This window comes from Cupressus sempervirens, chromosome 10, assembly GCF_028749045.1.
Source record: "Cupressus sempervirens isolate cs-2001-9-10 chromosome 10, ASM2874904v1, whole genome shotgun sequence".
NCBI classification, from domain to species: domain Eukaryota; kingdom Viridiplantae; phylum Streptophyta; class Pinopsida; order Cupressales; family Cupressaceae; genus Cupressus; species Cupressus sempervirens.
The window spans coordinates 800127477-800154311 of NC_143127.1; the positions used below are offsets into that span (position 1 = coordinate 800127477).

The window sequence follows — 26835 nt, forward strand, 5'->3', positions numbered from 1 at the left end:
AGAAAGTGGACTTATAGTTAGTTATGTTTGGCATTAATCTTTTCTCATTGATAACAACATATATATCTAATAGATAGTGTTCTTGTTGTTGATCAGTGCAAAGATAGATTTGGTGAAGATATAGTTTGATGAACCTAATGTTACAAATGTTATGGGATGTTTTTTAATGATTCTGCATGATATGTTTTCCACCACATGTGTTTGTGAGTTGATTCAAATAAGTTATATAGGATTTGTTGAAGCCTAGTAACTAATGGTATTTACTGAGAACTGCTTTAGATAGCGGTTTGGTTTTTTATTTGGTGAGTTTTGGTGGAGTGGAATTGCAATCTATGATTTAGGATACTTCATGGAGTCATACATTCACTTCTATCTATAGGTTTTCTTGAGGATTACTAATATGAAAGTAATTTTACACGTTGGGCAATGAAAAGGAATTTAGTTCCTAGTTGACTCAGTCATGAAATGTTTTATTTGGATTATTATGATTATCTATTAGATGATATTATGTTAATTGATATTTTAATGTTCTTTATATGTGCTCTAGATGACACATATGGAATCACATTGGTTGATGTAATTTATTTTGTTATTAGGTCTCATACTAAGCTAACATAATAAGTGTTTAAAAATTGTATAAGAGAGTTAATTTATTTGTGAATTTAGATGTGAAACCATGAAAGGATGATATGATGAGAAGATGATGCTTGGATCAACAATCAGAGTTGATTGAGAAGAGGTATGAGTGGAATCTAATGTTGTACTTCAAATAAACTATACTAACATAGTTAATGCTTTTGATTAGTTCATCTTAGTGGAATGTTGTCCACAATGAATACTTGTTCATGCTTTCGGTTGTTTCCCTTGTTGTATTTGAATTGTTGTCCAATCAAGCTTGTTTCCCTTATTGTAATAGGGTAGTTAGCTCCAATTGAGTCCTTGAATATATATTCATTCCACATTGTACCTTTAATAATGTTTTATATGTCATAGTACACCATCTTATGGGCTTGATCCACACCGAGGTTTTTCCCTTGACCAAGTTTTCCTTGAGAAAAAAAACTTTGGTTTTATGTGTTATGGTTCTATTTTCATTACATTGCATTTAAGTTTTCTGATCCAATAAGTTGTGGATGGTTTAATGTTTTGATTTAGTCACAACTAATTCACATCCCCCCCATGTTATGTGTGGTGCAGAGTTATCCCTAACAACTTGTGTGAATAAGACATTGTTGGAAAGTTTATTTAATAATGAATGTACTTGCGCAAAGCTCTCAATGTCATTTATCCATATCTACAACCAAATTTTCCAAATTGTATCTCCGTTTATATTTTACTCATGTTTTTGTACCTTTCTTAATTACTTAGATGATTTAGCACCTAAAATGGATTTCTACGTATTAGAGGACTTTAATAAGGTTGTTCTTCATGGATTTCTAGTACGTATACCCTCTTTGAACTATTATTGTATTTGAAATGTTGTAAATGGATGTAAATCTCTACATAGAAATAGGGACCACTTTTGGAGTAGATTTGCATAAAAATTAAGAGTTTATTTTATTTTATCTTCAATTTTATGTGTAGTTGAAACCCTGGCTACAAGTTTCTTGTTTTGAGAGGTGAAGCACTATATATATTATAAGACAATATAATCAAGTTCGATATTTTAAAAAAAAAATATTTATGCAATTGACACTTCATTCATGGTGTGAGAATTCTGCTATAAATGCAAAACTAATGAATTAGTGATGTTGATTTATGAATTTCAAAGATCCAAATGTGTTTGTTGTGATTGAAATCTTTAATCATTTAGTTTTTGAGTTTATTATTATTTTGTTGATCATGTTGCGACTAATCATTAGAAAGACTATATTGGTTCTATAGGATAAATTTATCTCGTTGGTGCGTGTATTCATAGTGGATTGATAATTTTGATGAATTTTGACATATCTGCCATTTGCATACTTTTCCATTGGTGACTATATTTGAAATTTTTTATCCCTTCACTATCTTCTTAATTACCTGGATTATTTAGCACCTAAAATAGATTTCTTCACATTGGATGACTTTAATCAAGGTATTCTTTTTGGATTTCTAGCACATGTACTCTCTTGGAAATATTGAGGATCTTTTATGTGCACCTCTCTAATTGTAGACACACAAATATATGTCACTCTTGTGTATTTTTTTGATAATTTTGAACATTTTGTTGTGTCTTAATTTGTACATGCATTGTGTTATAAATAACCATGGGTGGTTTGTGTAATTTTTTGTCTTTTAATCACACCTTTTTCTAGTGAGTGTCCCTTTACAAAAACACCAATCTCATATATTCATGTTCTATGCATGTGTGCATTAGATCCAAAAATATAATTCAATTACTAGTTACTAGTACTTTCTTGTGCACATCTAGCTTCTCCTTCATGCACTCCTTAGTAATACATATTTTTAGGGGACCTAACATGCCTCTCTTTTGTTAGCATCATGGAAGATTTATATACTATTTATATTAACATTTCCTTGGTTTTGTAGTTGATCAATGTTTTAGATCCTTTATTCAAGGATCCCCCATTTTATCATCCAATGACAAAGAGTATGGAAATGGGGTTTTGAAGGCTTATAACTTTTGTTAAAATTCTTTGTATCTCTCCATTGTTGTGTTGAATTGAGTCTCCCACGACTCCTTTAGATGAGTGAATGCAAGTAATCCACTCTGTATCTCTGCTAGTTGCATGTTGATACCTTCCTCTATATCCATTGTGGGCTTAGAAATTTATGTTTCCACTTCTTTCACATGTTCTCTTATTTTCCCAACTAGTGGGGATAAGAAACATTGCAATTTCATCAATTGAACTTCCCTCCTTTCTTCTTCTTCCCTTAGTTGATTTACAAAATACATGGTATTCTAAATCTTGGTGGCGTGCTCTAAGGATGATCCTATAAAAGGATGATAATCTAGAATGGATTCATCAATCTCATGTGAGATTTCTCTCTCCTCCATGCTAGATCATTGATCAAGGTGTGTGTCGTACATGGCTTCTGGAATACAAGGATTATATCATTTAATACTTCTAACATCTCATATTTGAGTGATGTCAATATTCCTTTCTTGTCTTTAAAAAGACTTATTTGTTTCTCCAAATTTGCTACTAGAAAATGTTGTTCCATGACCTTTTTTTTATTATCTTATCTACCTTCTCATAGAGATGGTCTACGAGAACTTTCCTCTAACTGATCAAATCACCATCCTTTGTATATGGGACTTCAAGTATCAATTACTTAAAGATGTCTCTAGCCTTTACTAGTGTTCTTTTTCGCTCACATCTCTTTCTAGATAACTTCAATATCTTATACTTCTCCTTGAGTTTTGTATACTTGTGTAATTCATTGTTATCAATATCATTGGGCCGCTTTTCGATTTTAGTCATCTTATCAAAGATGTTCTTCATTTTGATTACTTCTTCGACATCTACATTATACAATTATCCTTCATCCTCATATGTGGATAATGAGACCAATTTCAGGGACTCATGTCTCACTCTACTCCTCTTCTTGCTATCAAATTTCTCTTGTGAACCATGCTTCATCTTTCCTTTGTTTGGCTTCTTCACACTCCTCTATCCTTTTGACGTGATAGTGAATAGTCTTGTTTTGGTTAAAGTCTTTTCCTTTTTTGATGAGGGAAAATCAGTTTTCTTTTGTTCTTATTTTGTTTCATTTACATGTTCTTCCTTTTGATTGGATTCTTAAATTGTGTCATTTGTGGTCTCCATCACGGGTACTTGTTCTTCACATGTGACATTAGTGACCCGGTCTTTGTCTTTTGTTGATGTTCAAGTTATCTGCTGTTGGAATCTCAATGTGGACCCATTTTTCATCGTTATCCTATGTGCGCAAAATCTAATCTTCTTTTTTCTTGGAGTTTCATGCCTCTTTCTTTGCTCATTTTTCATTTCTTGTTTCATCCAATATACTGTGGATTTTCTTTCTATATGATTTCTTATGATCATGTGGTGTCTTATGTGGTTTAGGGGCATATCTTGGATCATGGGTATACCTATCCTAAAGAGCATGTATTCTCTTTTGGTTGTTTTGTTAGTTACATTTTTATCCTCCAATACAAGACCTACATTGTAATTAATTGCCTAACGGGACGACTTGTGGTCTTGCTAGCTATATAATGACATGGATTAGATGTAGAAAAGTAAATTTTTGGTAATTTATAAGTTGGTAGATAGGAAATGAAGGAAAAGTCTTAGGAGTGCAAGTTTTTAGCTCTAATGTTGTAATTTATTGTACTAGCTTCAACTAGGAAGGCCTTACAACCTGACATATATATTTTATCATGCAATTTGTCTAATCAATCAATACAAATTCATGAATAAAGTTGGTCTATGTTACTGAAATTGTATGATGGTTTCCATGTGTACTCTTGGCAAGGCATTAGGAGATTGGAATTGGTCCCTTCCTCCTACCTGCCTTATGTCAAGTGCTATTATAGAAAGGTTCTCTTTCCTTGTGAATTTGGGATCATAAAGAACCTTAATTAGATTGTTTGTAGGGTGGAAGATTTGGAGTCTGGCCTTTAACTTGAAGAGGGTTATGATCTATAGAAACTATTGTTAAGATGGTTTGAGGTAGAGAAAATATAGATAATGCTATTATGGATATGTTGAGACATATTGTAGAAATACTTGAAATTGTGGAGACCACCTAGAGAAGATGTATACAGCTTGAGGATGTTAATGATGAAGAAGAAGTTGTATTTAATCCTAATCACGAACCTTAAGTGGAGTAGGATGAGGAGAGGCTTGTGAAAGTTTTGTCTAGGGAAAACCCAGGCCTTCTATTGGAGTTTCTCGTTATGATGGAAGGCTTGAGACTAATTTTTTGTTGGACTGGATATCTAAAATGGATAAATTCTTAGAGTATGAAAGTACCCTTGAGAATAGAAAGGTAAAGATAATAGTCACCAAGTTGATGGTCATGCCTCACTTTGGTGGGATCATTTGCAGATTGAAAGATAGAAAAGAGGAAAAGAAAAGATCAAGACATGGACAAAGATGATTGGAAAAATAAGCAAGTTCCTTCCTACAAATCACCAGGTTAATTTGTTGAGGAGAATAAAAAAATAGAGACAACAAGATATGACTGTGAAGGAATATACTAAATAATTTTATAAATTAGACATCAAATTTGGACATGTGGATGTCGAGGTTGAGAAAGTGGCTAGATACCTAATGGTTTGACATTAATTTAGGATGATACTAGCTTTGTAAAGATGGATAGTGTGGAAGAAGCATATCATTATGCCTTGAAGGATGAGTAGTTGTTAGCAAGAAATGTGATCAAATAAAAGGAGGAAGACATAGAAGATTTCAAAGAAGCGGTGGCAGAACCTGAAGTGAAAGTAGAAGATCTGATAATGCAATGTTGAGACAAGGAGTAAACATAATGGAAAGAGGAACTTGCTGGTAAGAAGGGTAGTTACACTAGAGGTAACTAAACTAGTTATTCTAGGAATAATAATAGTGGTAAAAGAGAAGAGAGATCTTGGTTTAAGGGAACTTGTTTCAATTGTGGAGAAGGACATAAAGCCTTTGAATGTACTAATTCTAGAAAGAAGATTGGAGGTAGTAGTCGATATGCTTTAGCATGTGAAGAAGTTATTGAATCACCTTATGAGCCTGAGCATGGTGACGACCTGATGTTAAGAAGATGTCAGGAATAAGGTGTCTCAACCTTGGATAATTCCTATTCTTATTATTTGTTTTGTAAAATTTATTTCTTGCAAATAATGTTGATGTGTCGGCATCTTGAATTGTGTATAAGGAGATCATAGCTAAAATGGTTATGATGGATTCCTATGACACATAAGAGCTATGTTAGGAAGATTCAATGATAGGTGAAGACATGTGGAAACTGATAAATTTAAGTACTGTACACTCTACCCCAATAGTGGGATAAATATTTTTAGGGTTCCTATTTTCTCGAAGAATGGTAAAACCCTAATACGGTTACCTTTGAGAGTAGCCCTAAAAGTGAAGCACATGATATAAGCATTTTTAGGGTTGGGAAGAGGTGGATGCAAGAAAGTGTATTGTTGGTACTGTGAGTTGCTACTAGAGTCTTCTGTTGTCACTATTGAAATTGCATTGCAAGTGTATTGTAACCTTGTGTTGAAGATAATACATTGTGCAGGTTCTGGAGGGGTGGGGTTGTTTTACCGAAAGGCTTTTCCCCACGGGAAAATCTTTGTGTTATGTGTTTCTTTCTCTATCTATTTTCTTTATGCTTGGTTTGTTGTAATATTTTTGTTTACATGATATTGAATCTGTAAGTGTAAAATATTTTAATAGGATTTGCACCATACTTCTCTTAAGAGATTAGTGTAGGAAGTTGTTTCCGCACCTAAGTTTCCTTATAGAAGAATCCTATGGAATGAGGAAACTAATGAAGAACTTGTTTTGAGAAAAAGTTTATTCAAGACCAAATCTAAGCTTGTAGAAAAATATTACAAAGTGATCATTGGCAGTTTTAGTTTGGATAATTTGGCATCATCGGAGATGGTTATCAAATTGCAGTTGCAAAGATTAAGACATCCTAGGCCTTATCATGTTGCTTGGATCCAAAAGGAGCATACATTACTAGAAAATGAATGATGTCTTGTTAAATTCAAGATTGGGAATTGCTTTGTAAAGATGGATAGTGTGGAAGAAACATATCATTATGCCTTGAAGGATGAGTAGTTGTTAGCAAGAAATGTGATCAATGAAAAGGAGGAAGACATAGAATATTTCAAAGAAGCGGTGGCAGAACCTGAAGTGAAAGTAGAAGATCTGATAATGCAATGTTGAGACAAGGGGTAAACATAATGGAAAGAGGAACTTGCTGGTAAGAAGGGTAGTTACACTAGAGGTAACTAAACTAGTTATTCTAGGAATAATAATAATGGTAAAAGAGAAGAGAGATCTTGGTTTAAGGGAACTTGTTTCAAGTGTGGAGAAGGACATAAAGCCTTTGAATGTACTAATTCTAGAAAGAAGATTGGAGGTAGTAGTCGATATGCTTTAGCATGTGAAGAAGTTATTGAATCACCTTATGAGCCTGAGCATGGTGACGACCTAATGTTAAGAAGATGTTAGGAATAAGGTGTCTCAACCTTGGATAATTCGTATTCTTATTATTTGTTTTGTAAAATGTATTTATTGCAAATAATGTTGATGTGTCGGCAACTTGAATTGTGTATAAGGAGATCATAGCTAAAATGGTTATGATGGATTCCTATGACACATAAGAGCTATGTTAGGAAGATTCAATGACAGGTGAAGACATGTGGCAACTGATAAATTTAAGTACTATACACTCTACCCCAATAGTGGGATAAAAAAATTTAGGGTTCCTATTTTCTTGGAGAATGGTAAAACCCTAATACAGTTACCTTTGGGAGTAGCCCTAAAAGTGAAGCACATGATATAAGCATTTTTAGGGTTGTGAAGAGGTGGATGCAAGAAAGTGTATTGTTGGTACTGTGAGTTCCTACTAGAGTCTTCTGTTGTCACTATTGAAATTGCATTGCAAGTGTATTGTAACCTTGTGTTGAAGATAATACATTGTGTAGGTTCTGGAGGGCTGGGGTTGTTTTACCGAAAGGTTTTTCTCCATAGGAAAATATTTGTGTTATGTGTTTCTTTCTCTATCTATTTTCTTTATGCTTGGTTTGCTATAATATTTTTGTTTACATGATATTGAATCTGTAAGTGTAAAAGATTTTAATAGGATTTGCACCATACTTCTCTTAAGAGATTAGTGTAGGAAGTTGTTTCCGCACCTGAGTTTCCTTATAGAATAATCTTGTGGAATGAGGAAACTAATGAAGAACTTGTTTTGAGAAAAAAATTATTCAAGACCAAATCTAAGCTTGTAGAAAAATATTACAAAGTGATCATTGGCAGTGGTAGTTTGGATAATTTGGCATCATCGGAGATGGTTATCAAATTGCAGTTGCAAAGATTAAGACATCCTAGGCCTTATCATGTTAATTGGATCCAAAAGGAGCAAACATTACTAGAAAATGAACAATGTCTTGTTAAATTCAAGATTGGGAATTTATTTGTAAAGATGGATAGTGTGGAAGAAGCATATCATTATGCCTTGAAGGATGAGTAGTTGTTAGCAAGAAATGTGATCAATGAAAAGGAGGAAGACATAGAAGATTTCAAAGAAGCAGTGGCAGAACCTGAAGTGAAAGTAGAAGATCTGATAATGCAATGTTGAGACAAGGGGTAAACATAATGGAAAGAGGAACTTGCTGGTAAGAAGGGTAGGTACACTAGAGGTAACTAAACTAGTTATTCTAGGAATAATAATAGTGGTAAAAGAGAAGAGAGATCTTGGTTTAAGGGAACTTGTTTCAAGTGTGGAGAAGGAGATAAAGCCTTTGAATGTGCTAATTCTAGAAAGAAGATTGGAGGTAGTAGTCAATATGCTTTAGCATGTGAAGAAGTTATTGAATCACCTTATGAACCTAAGCATGGTGATGACCTGATCTTAAGAAGATGTTACGAATAAGGTGTCTCAACCTTGGATAATTCATATTCTTATTATTTGTTTTGTAAAATGTATTTCTTGCAAATAATGTTGATTTGTTGGCATCTTGAATTGTGTATAAGGAGATCATAGCTAAAATGGTTATGATGGATTCCTATGACACATAAGAGCTATGTTAGGAAGATTCAATGACAGGTGAAGACATGTGGCAACTGATAAATTTAAGTACTGTACACTCTACCCCAATAGTGGGATAAAAAAATTTTGGTTTCGTATTTTCTCAGAGAATGGTAAAACCCTAATACGGTTATCTTTGGGAGTAGCCCTAAAAGTGAAGCACATGATATAAGCATTTTTAGGGTTGTGAAGAGGTGGATGCAAGAAAGTGTATTGTTGGTACTGTGAGTTTCTACTAGAGTCTTCTGGTGTCACTATTGAAATTGCATTGCAAGTGTATTGTAACCTTGTGTTGAAGATAATACATTGTGCAGGTTCTGGAGGGGTGGGGTTGTTTTACCGAAAGGTTTTTCCCCACGGGAAAATCTTTGTGTTATGTGTTTCTTTCTCTATCTATTTTCTTTATGCTTGGTTTGCTGTAATATTTTTGTTTACATGATATTGAATCTGTAAGTGTAAAAGATTTTAATAGGATTTGCACCATACTTCTCTTAAGAGATTAGTGTAGGAAGCTGTTTCCGCACCTGAGTTTTCTTATAGAAGAATCCTGTGGAATGAGGAAACCAATGAAGAACTTGTTTTGAGAAAAAGTTTATTCAAGACCAAATCTAAGCTTGTAGAAAAATATTACAAAGTGATCATTGGCAGTTGTAGTTTGGATAATTTGGCATCATCAGAGATGGTTATCAAATTGCAGTTGCAAAGATTAAGACATCCTAGGCCTTATCATGTTGCTTGGATCCAAAAGGAGCATACACTACTAGAAAATGAACAATGTCTTGTTAAATTCACGATTGGGAATTATTATGATCAAGTTTTGTGTGATATTGTGCTAGTGGATTGCTGTTGTATTTTTTGGGTAGACCTTGGTAGTATGATAGACAAGTTTTGTATGATGGTAGATTGAATCAATATACTATTTGGATTAATGGGAAGAAACAAGTATTTTTCCATTGGTAGAGAAACCTGATGAGAATAATTGTACCATAGTAAGAGTATGCTTGGTTGAAGGAAATCAATTTGTTAAGGATGTGAATGAACTAAACATTTGTTTTTCTTTGATTCCTAGGAAGACTAAGAAACAAGATAAACTTGAGCATTCACCTAAGATTCAATCTTTGTTGACTAAATTTCAAGATATTATTTTTGATAATGTACTTGATGGTTTTCCTTCTATAAGAAGTATTAGTCATAGTATGGATTTGATACCTGAAGCTAGTTTTTCTAATAAAGCACCACATAGGCAGACACTTACTAAATGAAGAATTGAATAGACAAGTACAAGAATTGCTTGATATCAATTTGAGCAGAGAAATTTTGAGTCCTTTTATGTACCTTCTATATTAGCACCTAAAAAGAATGGAGAATGGTGAATGTGCACTGATTCTAGAGCCATAAACAAGATGACAATGAAGTATATATTTCCATTGCCTAGGATGGATGACATAATAAATTTTTTAATTGAAGCCAGATATTTCAGGAAGATTGATTTGAAAAGTGGGTATTAGGAAATTAGAATCAGAGAAGGAGATGAATGGAAATCTTCTTTCAAGACAAATGAAGGTTTGTATAAATGGTTGTTTATGCCTTTTGGTTTAACTAACACACCTAGTACTTTCATGAGGCTAGTGAAGGAGGTTTTGAAGAAATTCTTTTGTAAGTTTGTGATTGTATATCTTGATGACATCCTGATATTAAGTAAAACTAAGGAAGAATACCTTGAGCATATTAGACAATATTATAGAGATTGAAAGAAGAGAAGTTGTTGATTAATTTGAAGAAATGTTCATTCATGAAGGAAAAAAATTTTTACCTTGGATTTTTTATTTCCACTGGTGCTTTGAAGATGGATCATGAGAAGGTAATAGTTATCCTTGACTAGCCTATGTTGGAATATTCAACTATGGAAAGAGTACTTATCAGAGGGGGGGTGAATCATAAGTATCATACTTTTGTCAATTAAACTTTTAACTGGAAGTAAATTACATGCATGTAAGTATATCAAATAATCATCAAACCAGACACATGCATCTATAACACTTAACACTGGATTTTGATAACCCAGAAACCCTCCAGGAATAAGAAGGTAAAACTGGGGTGGGGATGATACCCACAAAAATTACTGTAGCAATATTGTTCAACCACTTCTGATGATGTGCCCTGTTAAAGGCCTGCCCTATTAAAGGCTTTACATTGTATCAATAGTGACCTAGTTAGAGGCTTTTAAACACTTAACATGAAGTGTTACCCTGTTAAAGGATTTTAATCACCTAATCAAAAAGGTTCTTACAAAATAGCTGTAAAGCTAACCTATCACCATAGGATTTTTATTCTAATACAATTGCTAGAAAGTATTAGGTACAATAAACCTGACTGATTACAATCCTTGATTGCTGATTGCAGGCACTTGTTCTGCTTTCTCTGATCTGAATCCTTTTGAGATCTGATAATCCTTTCTTTTGAAAATAGAATTCCTTGTGAACCCTTGTATATCTTCTCATACCTCTTATCTCTCTTCCATTTTACAATGAAGTTTCATCTTCCTATATAGAAGTCTGATTTGCCTTTACCGCTCAATTCTCCCTCTTCAATTTTAGGGTTTCAAAATTGATTAGGTAGGATACAGTGTATCTACCCCATATCTTGTTTTCTTCTTGAAACTTCACCAGTTGTATCTTAAAAATGTTTTACATGGTGTTCTGTGCCACCAACTCATCATTCTTATCTTCCTTTTAATTCACAGATTTCTAGATAACAACCTTGTCGGCTTAGATCTGGTGAATCTTCGATTTCCTAAATAATGCAACAACTCAGAATTATTGAGTTACTAGTGCTCGACACCTCTGTGTTACTTGGCACCTATACCAGCTTGGCACTTGAACTTACTCGGCACTTGAACTTCACTCAGCAACTGAACTTCACTCGACATCTGAACTTCACTTAGCATCTGAACTTCACTCGGCATCCAATGTGGAATATGATTAAGTGTGTTGGCACTCAAGTGTCAAAAACACTATGATGTTAACAATCTCCCCCTTTGACATGAGTGACAAAAACACTTAATTGACCTTATAAGTACATTTACTAATCTGATTGGTATGTACATATTGAAAACTTTGATCAAAATTTATGTCTTACAATCTTATAATATATACCTCAAAAATTTTATAACTCCCCCTGAGTTGATTGTGCCTTATCTGTATATTATTTGTATATCAATGCTCCTCCTTTGTATCTGTTCTCCCCTTATTAATCTGTATATTTCCCCCTTTACAATCTATATCTCCCCCTTTTTGACACTTATGTCAAAGAGTGTTTAAGGGTTAAGACCATATTTGGCCAAGAATGTGCTATTTACCTCCATAATCATTTTGAGAGCTGCATCCCAATTATTCAAAGCAATTTCTAGTGACTTATGCTGGATGGTAGTCTCGGCAGCAAGATGAACAAGTCCATCTAATGTAGAAAGATTTGGATCTTTCTTGAGTACATTTTCAGCATATACTTGCTCTTTATGGAGTATTTCTAAATGTGGGGTAATGGAGGACTGGAGTTGTATTACTTTGGCCTTGATATTGGCCTCATTTACTGTTAATACAGCTATTTCTTTGTGAGTGTGAAGGGATTGAGAAAAATGCTTCTCACTTTGAGCTGGATCACTCGGTAGTTGCATGCTTGAAATGTTTAAATTTCTTTCCAAGCTTAGTATCTTTTGGCTAGTTCTTGAGTGAAATATGAAAAATCACACAACCTTTTATATAGTGAGAATATATTCTCAACTACCTTCTTCACCTTATCTGTGAGCTTTGCCAATTCTACTTGTGAAAGTGTGATTTGTCTTGATATTTTCTCGTTCACTTTCCCTTGAATTTTTTTTCTGACCATTCCATAAGTTTTGCACTGGTTTCTAGGTCTTCATTTGTCACCTGCTCAACAATATCTGTTAATTGCTCTGTGATATGCTTTCACTCATCCGGTGATTGCAAACTAAAGGCATCCATAAAGATGTCCTTGATCTCATAAAGTGTTTTCTTATTTTTATACTCTTTCCTGAGTATTTCCTACCTTTTCCTTCTACTTAGTGCATCCTGCACTTCATTGATTTGATCAATGGTTATTGATTTTGAGTCATAACTTGGTATGACTATCTCTTCATCTAATTCAGGGTCTCCATAATGAAGTACCCTTGCAATTCTGGTAGTGCTGGATGATGGTACTAAAATTTGTAATGGCTTGTGTGAAGGAGTCCCCGAGGTAGGAAAATTTATTAGTGTTTGTATTGCCACCTGTTCTTTAGGGGTTTTTACTATTTTCTCCTCTTTCTGTTTACCATGATCAATTATTGTTATCTGTGGAAGTCCACCTTGTATTTGTGATGTAGGATCAGATATAATGGTCTGTCCTATTTGTTCCTTTCCTTGTTCTACAATTGCACTTTGCTTTTGTCTTGCAGCATCAATTATACTAGTTGGTATATCAAATTGACTACTAGTAGTTGTGATAGAAGGTGGTTCTTTTGTATTCACCTTATCTTTAACTGTACTTTCTACTAGTTTCTGTAACTCATCTATACTGACCAATACTCGTTCTGTACATAATATTGCTTGTTGTGTTGACTGGTCAAGAATTCTTTTCAAATCTTCTATAGTTAATGGATTGACATTCTGACCAGAAGTATCAGGAACATCAGTAATTGTTATTGTATCTGTAGGTGGAATGGATTCTTGTGGAGGGCTAGGGGGTGGCAATTGTGTGTCTTGCACACTCTGATCTTGTTGCTCCTCTTGTTCAGTTGTTGCCATTGTATCTTTTTTTTTTGTCTTTTCCTTCTTTCCATCTATCTTTTCTTCTTCTCTCTTCTCTTCTTCTCTTCTCTTTTCTTCTTCTTCTTTCCTCTTTTTCCTCTCTTCTATTGGTATGGTTGCTTCTTCCTTGTATTCTTCCTCAAGAAAATCTTCAATCTTTTTATACAAATTCTTCTACGATTTTATTGTTCTTTGAACAATCTCTTCCATTCTGTTTTGAAGTATAAAGAATGCCCTGTATTTGGGTGTGAACTTGTTATTATGCCTTTTGACTGCTTTGCTAATTTTTTCTCTAGTCAAATCCGGAAATACACTATCTAGGGTTGATTCCCTCATCTCCTTTTTCATTTTTAAGCAAAAATGCCATCTATCTTCTATAATTTTTGACAGCTCCTTTGGCAATTGACCATCTAGTTCAAGTGGGGTGTACTTGAACTGCGCCATCATTCCATACATTGTTTCTTCTATCTTATTTTGTTCTTCTTTATTAAATTTACTAAAATCAACTTTATTTAAATTATTCCAGTCACCACTTGCAATCCTTTTACATAGGGTATCAACTGATGAATTGCTTACCTCTTCTAGTTGTTCTTCGTCATCAGTGTCAGGTTGAGCCACATACTTTCTTCTTTTCCTTGGCTCTTCTTGAGATTCCCTTACTTCTTTCTTCTTGGCAACTTCCTCTTTAGCCTTTTGAGTAGAGACTCTTGTTGATGCTCGTGTTGTTGGCTTTTGAGGTGATGAAGTGGCAGCTTTCTTTGTTCTGGGCTTGGCTAAAGTCTGTTCTATTGCCTTTCTATTCTTTGGCTCGGCTTCAGTTGGTGCTTCCTTGGCTTCTTCTTCCTCTGCACCTTCTTCCTTGTCTTCTCCAAGACCTTGGGTTAGTTCTATTGGCCCTTGTTCCTGCTCATCTTCATCCTCACTGTCATCTTCTTCTTCTTCTGCCTCAGCCTCAATTTCTTTGCCAAACTTCTTCTTGATCTTCTTGACTAATTTATCTTTCTTCTTCAATGTAGAAGTAGTTTTTAATTCCATGTTTATTTTTTATCTTACAACATCATAAGTGCAAAAATGTGATGCATTTTTATTAGCTTCTTTAGCAAGTAGAGTTGTTATTGCTGTAGAGGCTTGATCAACATCAAGTTCATAACCTAGTGGCCTAAGCCATCTTATTCTAGGTATAACTGCTTGTATGTAAGTATAATCTATATCAACTAGGAAACATATGTCATTTGTATGCTTTTCTACTAATGAAGCTGGTATCCTTGACCTTTGCTTCATGGATTTCTTGAAATCCTCAAAATAACCTGTCATTTGGACATCAAAATTTTCACCCATTTGTTCAATGTATGCATTAATTTGTTCAACAATTGTTTTATCTGGATTCCATTTTACTTTCCCTATAGAAGGAAATTCTTTCATCAGATAGAAGAACATACACATCAAAACTTATCCAAATTTGCATTGAGCTCCCTTGCTTTTCCTTATGGCTCCCAAATTTTCATTAATCTGTTGAAACATGAGCTCTGCTAGATCATAAGTGTGATCTCTTTTGATTATCTTGTATGCAACATCAACTGCTATACAAGGTACACTATTCAACCTGCTTGATTGATAGAATTTGTGTGAAATAATTCTCACAGCAAAATCTAGTAGGGGATCTGTGACTGTGTCGATAGTCATTCCTCCATTATTCCATTTGGCACCTATATTTTTCTCTATTATTTCCCTTTTGTCACTTCACAGGGTCTTTGGCCGATCTAGGGTTGGAATACCAGTAACCCTATGAACAGTTTTCTTGGTAAATTTTACTGGCCCTAACTCTAACCAAAAAGCTCTTTCATGTATTCGGCTCAAAATTATCCGTACCCATTCTGTTTTGAAAACAGTTAGAAATGCTAGGGTTTTGGTCAATCCTTTTCTTTCTACTATTGAAAACTCATTTTTTAGTACTTTATTTTCACACAGTTTATCATATGCATTATGAATTTCTAAGTCTCCTATGGCACCAATTTTGCAATTGTAACATCTACGAACATCTTGTACCATAAAAACTTTTGGGGGAATGTGGGAGAGAGCTCCGACTGGGTCATTTTTATAGGCAAGTTCGGGAATAGGGCAGAAATCAGGTTGCTTTACTTCATTTGAAACTAACTGGACTTCAAATGACTCTTTTTCTTGGGTTTTCTTTGAACTTGATGCCATTATTGTGAACTAGGGTTTATACAACAAATGGGTATAAAATTGCGTAGCTAAGCACAAATGAAAATACCTTTAGATTGATGAAAAACGTGTTGAATGAGTTTGCAATCTGCTTGAAATACTGGATTCTTGCTATGAATTCGCTCAGCTCTCTTTCTTCTCCTTTGCTTCTTGATCGCGATGCAAAAAACTGATTGAAATTGTGATAATATACTCCAATTTTATCGCATTGAATGCTCAACTGCCAACTCGGCTTCTAAAGAAATTTTGACCTAACTCGGCTTCCATTATTTCCATTTTATTTGGCTTCTATTGGAGTTATCCAACTCGGCATCAATTTTCAGCTCGGTCGCTGTTGGGAGCTCGGCATCTAAAGGCAGTTCGGCATCAACATTTAGTTTTATCTTAACATCTTGTTTCATGTAGATTTATATTTTGCTTAACTTCCTTTTCTTGGGACTGATGTATGATATAACTTTGTATATCAGTCCTGTGTACTTTTTGTGCTTAGTTTGATGAAGTATGATCACTTAACCCATTGGGTAAGGTGATCCCTCCACTTGATGTGTTGCACCCTTCCTTCTTCTTCCAAGTCTTATTCATTTGCCCTCTTATCTTTTCAACATCAATTATTTGTTTCCCTTTGCAATCTTCAGTCTTGGGTGCCTTTGATGTTGTAGGACAGTTTTTGCTGATATGACCAATTTTCAAATAACTAAAACATGTAATTTGATTCAACCATCTTTTGTAGTTTCCTTTGAAATGTGTTCTTATATAGTTCTGTGGTATGTGTCCATATTCTTGACAATAGTGACAACTGTACCTGGTGTTGTAATCTCAATGATAATGACTTTCATTTCCTTCTATTTTTGCTGGTTGATTTAATGTCCACATAGGTTTTGATCTACATTCAAATGCCCTATGTCCATACTTTTTGCAATTATAACAATGTCCATAAAATCTTTGAGTCCTTGTGACATCGGATCTACAATTTTGTGTCATATGTCCTTGCATGTTGCACTTGTGACATAAACTTTTGGGTATGTTTGATTGATTGAATCTTCTACTCCTGCACACATTAGCTGTATGTCCCTTCTTATTACAGAAATAACAAGTGGGTTTTGAATTCTTACCTTTATCACTTCTTTGTTTAGCACTCTTTGATGATTCTCCAACTTCAGTGCTGTTGTATCCTAGTCCTGATGTATCATGGGTAGATTTTGGAGATTTTAGCAGCTGTTCAAAATACTTGATTGCTTCACTTGATTTGTTGAGATTCTCTGCTACCTCTTTTTCTCTGTTCAATTCATTTTGCATTTGTTCATTTTGCATCTTCAAGGTAGAGATCTCAATATCCTTTACATTGAGTTCATGATGAAGGTTCATCATCTGGGCAAGTGTATCCATCTGCATGTTTGAGATCCTTGTTAGTTCAGTATATTTTTCTTCAAGTCTGTTTGCAAGATTCTTTTTGTCATTTTCCATCATGACCTTATCATCAACTGCTCTTTTCTTTTGTTTAGTAATTTCGCATATCATTATAGCTTGTGATTCATGTTCCATCTTGAAAGATCTTATCTCATATGCTTGGACTTTGTTTTTCTCCATCAGTTCTGCTATTGCTACATCAAATTCTTTAGTGTCTCCACTGGAAAATATGTTGGTGGTATCAATCTCCTTGTAGTGTATATCATTTTCAGCTATGGCTAGATCCTTCCTTTTTTTTAATGAGTTTCTCAACTTGTTTTTGAATTCCTCCAAGCTAAGCAAAACAAGTTGCACATCTATCACCTGATTTTCAATGATCTTTCCAAGTTTGAAGGCTTCCATCTTTAGATCTTTTCCTCCAAGCTGTTAGGGTTTTCCTTAAGAGAACCTGGTTTATGCTCTGATACCAATTGTTGGAATATTCAAATATGGAAAGAGTACTTATGAGAGGGGGGGGGGGGGGGTGGGGTGAATCATAAGTATCATACTTTTGTCAATAAAACTTTTAACTAGAAGTAAATTACATGCATGTAAGTATATCAAATAATCATGAAACCAGACACATGCATCTATAACACTTAATAATGGATTTTGGTAACCCAGAAACCCTCCAAGAATAAGAAGGTAAAACTAGGGTGGGGATGATACCCACAAAAATTACTGCAGCAATATTGTTCAACCACTTCTGATGGTTTGCCCTGTTAAAGGCTTGGCCTGTTAAAGGCTTTACACTGTATCAATAGTGACCTGGTTAGAGGCTTTTAAACACTTAACATGAAGTGTTACCCTATTAAAGGATTTTAATCACCTAATCAAAAAGGTTCTTACAAAATAGCTATAAAGCTAACCTATCACCATAGGATTTTTATTCTAATACAATTGCTAGAAAGTATTAGGTACAATAAAACTGACTGATTACAATCTTTGATTGCTGATTGCAGGCACCTATTCTGCTTTCTCTGATCTGAATCCTTTTGAGATCTGATAATCCTTTCTTCTGAAAATAGAATTCCTTGTGAACCCTTGTATATCTTCTCATACCTCTTATCTCTCTTCCATTTTACAATGAAGTTTCGTCTTCCTATATAGAAGTCTGATTTGCCTTTACCGCTCAATTCTCCCTCTTCAATTTTAGGGTTTCAAAATTGATTAGGTAGGATATAGTGTATCTACCCCATATCTTGTTTTCTTCTTGAAACTTCACCAGTTGTATCTTAAAAATGTTCTACATGGTGTTCTGTGCCACCAACTCATCATTCTTATCTTCCTTTTAATTCACATATTTCTAGATAACAACCTTGTTGGCTTAGATCTGGCGAATCTTGGATTTCCTAAATAATGTAGCAACTCGGCATTATTGAGTTACTGGTGCTCGGCACCTATACCAGCTCGGTACTTGAACTTACTCAGCACTTGAACTTACTCGGCATCTGAACTTCACTCGGCATCTAAACTTCACTCGGCAACTGAACTTCACTCGGCATCTAAACTTCACTCGGCATCTGAACTTCACTCGACATCCAATGTGGAATATGATTAAGTGTGTTGGAACTCAAGTGTCAAAAACATTATGATGTTAACAGCCTATACCTAAGAATGTTGGGGAAGTTAGATCATTTCATGGATTAGCAAGTTTTTATAGGAAGTTCATCAGAAATTTTTGTTCAGTATGTAATGCTATGACAAAGACTATGAGAGGGGATAAAAAGGATTTCAAATGGAGACATGGAGCACATAAGAGTTTTAAAACTTTGAAACAAAAGGTGGAAAATTACCTACACTTGCTTTGCCTGATTTCACTAAGGTTTTCCAAGTTTACTGTAATGCTAGTGGAAGTTCCATTAGAGTTTTTTTGAGTCAAGAAGGAAGACATGTAGCTTCCTATAGTGAGAATTTGAATGATGCTAAGAAAAGGTATTCATTTTATGATCAATAATTCTATGGTATTGTTCAAGTTTTGAAGAAATGAAGAGATAATTTGATGCCTAAGGATTTTGTGTTGTAGTCTAACCATAAAACTTTACAGTATTTAGAAAGTCAAAATAAGTTGAATCAAAGATGCATAAAGTGGGTAGAGAATTTGTAGAACATTTCTTTTGTGTTGAAACATAGAAGTGGGTAGTCAAACAAAGTGGTTGATGCTTTGAGAAGAACAAGGAATTTATTAACATAAATGAGAATTAATGTTTTTGATGATATGAAACATTCGTATGAAATTGATCCTAATTTTGCAAAACCTTGGAAAATTTGTAAGAATCAAATGATAAGTGAACAAGATAAGTGGACTAGTTATTTCATTGAGGAAGACATGTTGTTTAAGGGAATTCATTTGTGCAACATAGAGGAACTATGAGGGATAACATCAGGAAGGAGAAATATAGTGGTGGACTTGCTCGATGTTCTAGAATTGACAAAATAGTGAAGATTATCTCTGATAGATATTACTAGCGTCAAATATATGAAGATGTTCAAAAGATGGTTAAGTGTTCTAGAACTTGTTAAACAACAAAAGGAACTATACTAAATTTGGGTTTGTATTTGTCTTTTCCTATTCCAAATAAACCTTGGGAAGATATCAATATGGACTTTGTGCTTAGTTTACCTAGAACTCAGAGATGTAATGATTCTATTCTTGTAGTGATTGACAAATTTTCTAAAATGGCTATTTTATAGCTTGTAAGAATACATCTAATGCAATAATTGTCATTGAATTAATCTTTAAGGAAGTGTAAGATTACATGGGTTGCCAAAGTCTATTGTTTTAGATAGGGATACTAAGTTTACTAGTTATTTTTGGAGGACACTTTGGAAGAAGTTGAATATTGAGCTTAAATTTAGTAATACATTTCATCCACAGATAGATGGTCAAACTAAAGTTGTGAATAGGAGCTTCCATAACTTAGTTAAATGTTTGGTTGGAGATAAGCCTACTAATTGGGACTTGGTTTTGGCACAACTAGAGTTTACTATAATAATTTTGTAAAGAGGAGTACTAAGAAGACACCTTTTAAGAGGGTAAGTGAAATGCATCCTAAAGGAACTAATGAGTTTAGGGATTTGAGTATTAAAATTCAGAGGATTGCTGAAGAAGAGGAATTTAAGGATTTCATGAAGAATTTGCATGAAGAAGTGAAGAAGAATCTAGAATTTAGTAATCCAAAATATAAATAGAGGGCAAATAAAGGAAGAAGACATAAATCTTTCCAAGTTGGGGATGAAGTTATGGCTCACTTGAAGAAGAATAGATTGCTTGTTGGTGCCTATAGTAAGCTAAAGATGAAGAAGATCGGTCCTTGTAAGATCTTCAAGAAATTTGATAGTGGAAATTCTTTCAAAGTTGAATTACCATAGGATATGGATATTTTACCAATATTCAATATTGGAGACATCTTTAAGTACTCTAAATTAGATGGGGAATTAAAAGATAACCTAGATTATCGCAAGAGGAAGATTGAAAGTATTGAGAAGGTTTTAGAAAAGTTAATTTTGGGAACTTTCTAAACCCATCCATTTTCTCCATTTTGCATCCATCAAGTACACAAGCATTCACAAGATCAAGCACTATTGTAAGGTGAATTCATACATTTACTTTACATTTTTAGAATTCAATTATTTCAATTCAATGTTAGTTCCTAAAGTAGGGTTTGACCAAGGAAACCCCCTTCAACAAATAAAAATCATATTTATTGTATGTTTAGGATCTTAGATTGGCAAATAGATTGTAGATTCAGATATAGTTTTTGTCATTCTATGGAACTGCAAAATTAGAATAAGGATTGGATATAGTTCAATAGGGCCATAGAGATCACCTTTGTGTAGATCAAGGTCATAGAGGTCACCGTCATGAGAAAATCGATCCAGCCAAATTGTCAAATGATTTATGGGTTTTGTAGATCTCACAATTTTTGACCAATTTCACAAGAATTAGCACTTTTTGAGCTCATTTGATAGCCAATTTATAGGTTTGTATCTTGCAAGGTATATCATTTTCCACTTTTCCATTTTAGTAAACTTTATCATATTATCATCTCAGCTCTATATTGCATATCCAATTTCTTAAACCCTCTTAAGGTGAAGGTGAGAGGGAAGTAAGTCCAAGTATTTTAGCCTTTTGCATTAGGTTACACATTGACACTTTTCTTTGTGTTAATCAAACCTTTCTTAAGAAGTGGATCTTGGTTTTCCACCTGCAAATAGTGTTAGGTTGGTTGCTTTCATTTTCCCCTTACACAACACAATTATGGCTACCAACAACATATCTGACCACATATCCTCTATCAATAAACCTTAATCTAACTCATTGTACTCTATATCCAAATTCCTTGATGTTACAACAATCTTTCTACTCCAACTTACATGTATTACTATCATGTTTTCATTGAATCACCCTCACACTATACCATCTTCAAATGCAATCTTGCCTCATTACTTGGATACAAATGATTTGTTTACATGTAGCCATCCAAAAATATACACATCATTCGAAGTATAGAATACATCAACAATAATTCAAAATATATTACAATTGTAATTAATATGTTATCACCATACCTAAATATAGGTCATACATAAGAATTCTTTACATCACATTACCATATGACCTAAATATAGGTCACACTTAAGATACATATGTTTCATATTACATTCACCAGAAGGTAAGAAAATTATGAATGCATTGGAACACTACAACTAAGGCCTTGACTTGATCAGTAAAACATCTGAACCAATTGATAGATGAAACTAGATAAAAACTAGATGGATCACTATACCACAAATGTCTAATGAACTCCAAGAATTTCCAAGTAGTAAGAATACCTAGAGGAGCTCTATAAACACAATAGTCAATAAGTACCCAAAACAAAACTCCAAAACACCAAAACATATAGATGTACCAAAATGATATATTTTGTTGGTAAAAACAAATCCACCTAACATCATACCCCAAAGATTGTATATACTAAATATATTCTAGATATAACTAAACCTTGATGCTTGACTAACAACCAATAAACATCCAAGTGATATTACCAATAACCAACTGATAAAACAATGCAACCAATATAAGTTTTTAATATCATAGACAACAATACTAGAATCTTCCCCATATGTTTAACACTATAAGCATAAGCTTTAAATACTATAAAAATTCCTAAAACCTAAAACCTATAATCATAATCCTTGAACTCTAAATCCTTTTCCCTTTTCTCATTTTCTCACTCTCCTCATTTTCCTTCTCTCCCTCTCCACAACATTCCCCACTCTCTCTCTTTCTTCACTAAATCCTAAATAGAAATCCTATACCTTAAACCCCATAACCATAAGCCTTATATCCTAAATCACTCTAAATCATGTCTCTTTTTCTCCCTTTCTCCTCTCTTTTTCCCCATCTCTCTATCTCTCCCCCTTTTTTTGCCTCACTCCTCTCCATTACTCCCCCCTTTCTCTCTCTCTTTAATAGATGAGATGGAGTGGAAAAGAGAGAGAGAAGAGAACAGAGAAAGAAAGAGCTAAGGAGGGAGAGAGTAAGTTATATATGAGGAGTGATTTAGAGAGAGAGAGAGAGAGAGAGAGAGGGAGGGAGAGAAACCTATATCATAGAAATAAAGGGGCAAGAGATGAAGGAAAGAGAAATATAATGAGAGAAAGATGATTAATGAGATGGAGAGGAAATGATAGAGATTGGGGGAAGGAGAGACCTAGGGAGAGATATAGAGTAAAAGTTAGAGATAGTAATTATGAGAATGGATAAATAGTGGAAACAAAAAATAATAGAGGGACAGAGGAAGATATAGGATGGGAGGGAAAAAATATGTATGGGGGTAACGAAGGAAGGCATGAAAGATAGGGAGAGACGAGAGAGAGAGAGAGAGAGAGAGAGAGAGAGAGAGAGAGAGAGAGAGAGAGAGAGAGAGAGAGAGATTATTTGATTACATTAATTACTAAAATTTAATTCTCTAGAGATTTCATGATTTTCAAAAATCTAGAATCTAAATTGCAACTCCTAGATATCTTGAAACCACTCTTAAACATCATCAAACTATATCATGAAGTATAAATTAAAGTAAAATAAAGAAGCAACACATAATAAAATGTGATTTGTACATCTATGTTTATATTCTTGCTCCAAGATTGCAGTTGACTTGAGTTTAAATAATTTGATCAAAGTGGGGGAGATAGAGAAGGGGACAGGATAGTCTTTCAATGCACGTTTGGTGTATGTCATATATGGCACATACCATATAGGCCTTGCATGCCAAGCCATATGCCATAGCCTATATATGACATGCACCATACACTTTTTGGGGGACCAAAAAGATGAATGGCATCTTTTTGCTCCCCCATCTTTTTACACTCACCTTGTTACCCTATGTTTCAAAGGTTACCTATTGAGGCATTACAAATGTACCCCTTCAATATAATATAAGAGGTTACCTTCTATTTTTATACATCATGGTATGACATCCTTTTATCTAGTATTTAGTAATGATATTTGCTTGTGTGTATCTTTACTCATTATCCATATTATATGCTTTTGTTAGTTCTTTGCAATCTTGACTAATGTGTTGCATCTAGATGCTTCATTTGATTTATTTTTTCATTTGTTTTTCTCTTAATATTTTATCTTCTCCAAGTATTTAGTACTTTAACAAGATGACTTTATTCTAGATTAACTTATTTTGCACAATAGTTTACATGGATCATTCAGCATTAATAGATAGCCTTCTCAATATTATTTTTCCCAATTTTTAGAATTATTATAGCCAATTATAAAAGAATAAATTATATATAGAATAAATTATGGACATCTAATATAATTTAAATTAAGAAATGATCATGAGAACCCTTTATAAACTAAAAGCTTTCCTAGTCTTTGAATAAATGTATACTTTTTGAAATAAAAGCACCATATCGAAAATAAATGAAATTATCATCTTAAGGTTTAAAGATATTTATATAAAAGAATGCTTACCATTGACAATAAAAACTAGTAATGGGGGGAAATAGGTGTACCCGTGAAATATGATTTTTCCAAATCGAGCTGTAAAAGCAGGCTTCGCATAGTTGGGCTTTGACCTTTTGACACGACTCTCAAGTTTTTGGAAGCATTTTCTTAAATCATTTTTTATTCTATTAGATGTGTACTTCCATGGAGGGGTCTCATTATTCACCAGGGATCTCATATCATTTTCCACATCTAATAAAAAAATTAGAACAAAATAAAATTTGTCATCAATAAATATAAAATTAGGATGCGAAACAATTTAAAAACAAATGAAGCAATGTCTTTAGAGTTAGAACCAAAATTGTTTATTTCAATTCTTGAATGCTAATTATTGATTTTAGACTAACATTTAATATCAAAGAAGATATATACATAAACACAAAAAATAAATGAATTCCTTGAATAGATATCAAATAACATGATTATAAAAGATTGAGGTAATTAAAATATAATTTCAAGAAGTAAAACAAATAAAGTAAAATGGTGTTTGTTACTAAAATAATCATAAAAATACTTATTTAAAAATTGCATAATAGGTCAAACATATTAAACTTATTTTAAGACTAATATTTGACCTTGTCCAAATTTTAACCCCCATTCAAAATTTGGTTTCAAATTATCATTTAGCAAGGTTAGTATAAGCGATTTTAGTCATCCCTTTTAGCACAAGTTCTAAATCACCCATGAAATTCTAAAAACTTGTTCATAACTAATTGAAGCTTCCATTTTCTTATTTATTCATGAGACTTTTTGGACTTACTTGGTTATTTTAGATGCAAACACTTCATATAATTTATGTTTTCAAATAGTTCCCTATATTAGACTTCATTGCGCAAAGTTAAACCTTGGTTTCCTTTTATGTTCAAAGAGTTCATGTTCAAACATTTGAGTTTAAATTCAATTTGGGATATCAAACAATGATATTAATTTCTAAACCTTTGTTAGAGCCCGACACCATAAGAATATTGAAATATTAAATGCATATAGTCATTTTCCCCTAGAGCCAAATGCCCACCTACCACTTGACGGACTGCAGAATAGACAGAAAATTGAATGCGGGTAGGTGAGTTTTCAAATTTGGAAATGAGGGGGAAACTATTTTTGGTAGAAGGCAAAAGGAATGTCACACATTCATTTGACAAGAGGAGAGTTCAGCAGATCAAAAGTTGCAGAGAAGGAAGAAGGAAAGGAAATCGATCAACAGATCCATTCGTTCAGAAGACAGAAGGAAATGTTCTCGTGTCTGTAGTTGCACGTTCTTCTTCTTGAAATTCTATAAGTTCTTAGTTTATTGGATTTGTCCTATTAAGTAGTGATTGGTCCAGGCATTATTGTATGTAGCCATTAGAGCTGCAAGTTTAAAGTTTGAAGTTTTACCAATTTGAATATTTTAGGGTTATTTTAGAGTTTTTTGGTTGTAGCCGAATGCTCCCAGATTTTGTAATATTTTGAATCAAAGCTGAATAGAAAGGAAGCAGACATGTGAATCCATTGTTCTTCCTCTATTCATTGCATTTAATAAGATTATTATTAAGTGTTTCAAGCTTTAATCTCTAGTTTTAATGGAGAAAATATTCACATTATAAGTCTATACTCGATCTTGTCTTTGTTTGAGTCTTCTCTCTGTAGTTTTTGCCGAGCTCATTCGACATCTTCTGTCGAGCTCCACCCTTTAGTGGTGATCGATCTCACTCAGCATCCACACTACTGAGCTCACTCGGCAGCTATTTGTGTCGAGTTGCCCTTCGAGCGTCAAGCTCACTTGGCTTATTCTTGTGCCGAGTTCACTCAGCACCCTCTTGCCACTAGCCTCCTTCACGTGTCAAGTAAGAAATATCACTCGACACCTTCACGTGTTGAGAATTTTTTTTTTGAGTTGTGATGCTATTTTCCACATGGTATTAGAGCTTTGAGGCCCCACATACATAGTGAGTTAGGGCATTTGTTTTATGGGATATTTGATATGGCAAGAGATGCAGGAAAGATATGGCAGTAGCCACCGTCCTTTAATGGACAAAATTATGATACATGGGCAAAGAAAATGAAAACCATAATGGTTGCAAATGATTTATGGGAGTTTGTGATTAATGGATTCAATGATATGACAAACCCAACTCAGTATGCTGCTCTCAGAAATCCACAAAAGACTCAGCTGAAAGAGTCAAGGAGAAAGGATGCAAAGGCATTAAGTTTGATTGAGGTAATAATGACAGAAACAATTTTTCCCAAGATTGTGGCAACAAATTATGCAAAGGAAGCATGGGATATCCTTGAGACAAACTTCAAGGGGACTGATAAGGTTAGAGTAGTGAAGCTATAAATAATCAGAAGAGAGTTTGAAAACCTTTAGATGAGGGACAATGAACCTATTGCAGAGTTCAGTTCATGAATCTCCACTTTGATAAACCAACTCAAATCAAATGGAGAAGAATATGATGAGCAAAGAATAGTAGAGAAGATACTGGGGAGTTTACCTCATAAATATGAAAATCTTGTCATGACTATAGAGGAGGCTAAGGACCTCACCACATTGGCCATGGATGAGTTGATGGGAACTCTTCAAACCCATGAGCACTGGATCAATAGGTTAGCAACTACTTCCCGAGAGCA

General features: G+C 33.9%; 1 protein-coding gene across 1 annotated transcript in view; it reads right to left on the reverse strand.

The window, feature by feature from the left end:
- The window catches only part of LOC149536337 (uncharacterized), a 173929-nt gene that overhangs the window by 58213 nt on the left and 88881 nt on the right, over positions 1-26835 (reverse strand). The window contains exon 2 of the mRNA XM_089805640.1: positions 24234-24417. Within this exon, the coding sequence (XP_089661766.1) occupies positions 24234-24417 (184 nt within the window). The remainder of the gene's footprint in view (positions 1-24233; positions 24418-26835) is intronic.